The 2,349-nt window shown below is 32.8% G+C and overlaps 1 protein-coding gene across 1 annotated transcript in view; it reads right to left on the bottom strand.

Annotated features, from left to right (window-relative positions):
- The window catches only part of PCDH15 (protocadherin related 15), a 562,288-nt gene that overhangs the window by 378,367 nt on the left and 181,572 nt on the right, over positions 1–2,349 (bottom strand). The window contains exon 8 of the mRNA XM_011361648.1: positions 578–748. Within this exon, the coding sequence (XP_011359950.1) occupies positions 578–748 (171 nt within the window). The remainder of the gene's footprint in view (positions 1–577; positions 749–2,349) is intronic.

Consider the following 2,349-nt stretch of genomic DNA (forward strand, 5'->3'; position numbering starts at 1 on the left):
ATAATTTATAACTTCATTAGAATTTTAAAAATCAGATGCAGAATCAAGTATAGAAAATATATGCCCATGCCTCTTGCTTCTTTAAAATACATCTTTAAGGGATAAATACTTGCATCCACTAGCTCCCACCTCTAAACAGCCAAGCATAATCTCTAGTAACATTTTAAAACTCTAAGAGGCTAAATTAAAGGATATTCTGTTGACCTGTGTGCCTTTGATTTAAGACTGCATGTTTACACTTACATTTAAGAAAATACTAAAATTTATTTCATGGAGTTTCCTAGAATATATTGGGAATTCAACTCTATTATGATTTATGAATAGAAAAGCTAAAATAATTTGTGTAAAATGGGTTGTTGCTTCATGATATTCTTTCTACTTTGTAAATGATATAATTATGCAATGTGACCCAAAATTTAACCATAGTATACAAAATTGGATTTGGACATAAATATTTTTCAACACCCATATAGTAAAGTTTGATATTCTCATCTAGTATGTCTACAAAATACTTGAACAGAATCTCACTGGGGTTAAAGGGGTGTAAGTGAAGGGAAAAAGATGAGAGCATATTTACCGGAGTTCTCAGCTCAGGTATGGCAGCTTGATAGGTGAGTGGGCGACAATCACGAGTGTTTGGCACGAGGACACAAGGAAGAAACATTGGACCCAAGTCATCTCCATCCAGAACATCTACTGTAAGTGTGGTAGTTGTGGTTCGTCGTTCATTCAGATTTTGTGCACGGTCCTATGAGAGAAGAAAAATCAAAACAAAACAAACAAACAAAACAACAAGATGGATTTAATGTTCCCTTTAGTTTGACTAAATTCTAGACAAATTTTTTCCTGGCTGTAGACAACTGACCTCTTTTTTCTTAAAGCATTTATTTTAGAAAACTTGAAATTGTAAAATTTTCTTTGCCCATTTGAGATGTCAATCTTCTCCCACCTCAATCTTTTTAATTAAAGTATAGTTGATATATGGTATTATATTAGTCTCAGTGTTCAACATAATGACTCCACATGTACATACCTTATAATCACAATAAGTATAGTAATCATCTGTCACAGTATATTTATTATGATATTATTATAGAAGTGCCTCAAAAATTAAAACTAGAACTACTACACAAACCAGCAGTTCCACTTCTAGATATTTATCCAAAGAAAATGAAAACAGTTACTTGAAGATATGTATGCATCCCCATATTCATCCCAGTTCAAACTTTTGCCAGTTTTACAACCCAGGACTCTTTCTCAAGAACCTGGGAATCGTCTCTTTGAAACATAATCATCCAGGAAGATAGAGCTCCTATTTTTCAGTTGATGTGAGAGAGTAGGAGCCTAATTTCCATAGGAGGCCTTCTTCAAATTGTGAAACTATCTCTCATCATAAAGATACAAGTTGACTTTTCCTTTGAAAGGGCCAATTAGCACACAAGATGGTCCTCCATTCTTCTACCACTCCCTCAACCCAGTCTGTTTTTTATGTGCTTCAAGCAATTTAAGTTAATTAGTTAAATTTTGGTTATTAAAAAAAAAAAAAAACCCTCAGAAAAGAAAAATGAAGAGCAGGATACAGAAAAGGAAAAAATAGAAAACCCATAAGGTCTGCTGTGCTCCCATTAGAAAAATGTTTTTGTATGCCTCACGTAAGTTTTTCTATTATAAAGTGTTTTGATAGCATTACTTGTCTCCCTGTAGTCAGCTGACATCACTAATATAATCTAGTTTTCTAAATGAGTTTCTAAATGAGAATTGTTTTATTTTGTTTCTTCATTCTTTGGGACTCTATAAAGCTATAATTGCTGAGATGAGTGTCCTTGTAGCAGTAGGGGAACTTATGTTTCAACTTTTTCTTTTTTTCACTAGGTAATATATTCCCAAGAGAACAGTGGATTTTTTGTTTTGTATTTAGTTTTACATTTTTATTGAGATATAACTGACATATGGCATTGTATAAACTTAAGGTGTATAGTATAATGATTTGACTTATAGATATTGTGAAATGATTACCACAAAAAGTTTAGTTAATATACATTATCTCATATAGATATCCCCCCCAAAGTTTTTTCCTTGTGATGAGAAATCTCACCCCAGCTTTAAAAACTCTCTAGCCCTTCTATTCAGTTGAGTTCAGTTCTGACTGCATTCTAGTCTCCTTCCTGTTGTAATAGCTTTGGATAAAGTGCTCTTTACCCATTTAACTTTGCCAAGTGAAATTTTTGCTTTCATAATACATTGTTATTAGCCAAAACCCATACTTCATTAAGCTTTTTCTAGTTTTTATCTGATGTCTGTTTTCTATTCCAGGATCCCCATCCAGGATGGATTCTATTTTACACTTAG

This window comes from Pteropus vampyrus, unplaced genomic scaffold (genome assembly GCF_000151845.1).
Source record: "Pteropus vampyrus isolate Shadow unplaced genomic scaffold, Pvam_2.0 Scaffold68, whole genome shotgun sequence".
Taxonomy (NCBI): Eukaryota; Metazoa; Chordata; class Mammalia; order Chiroptera; family Pteropodidae; genus Pteropus; species Pteropus vampyrus.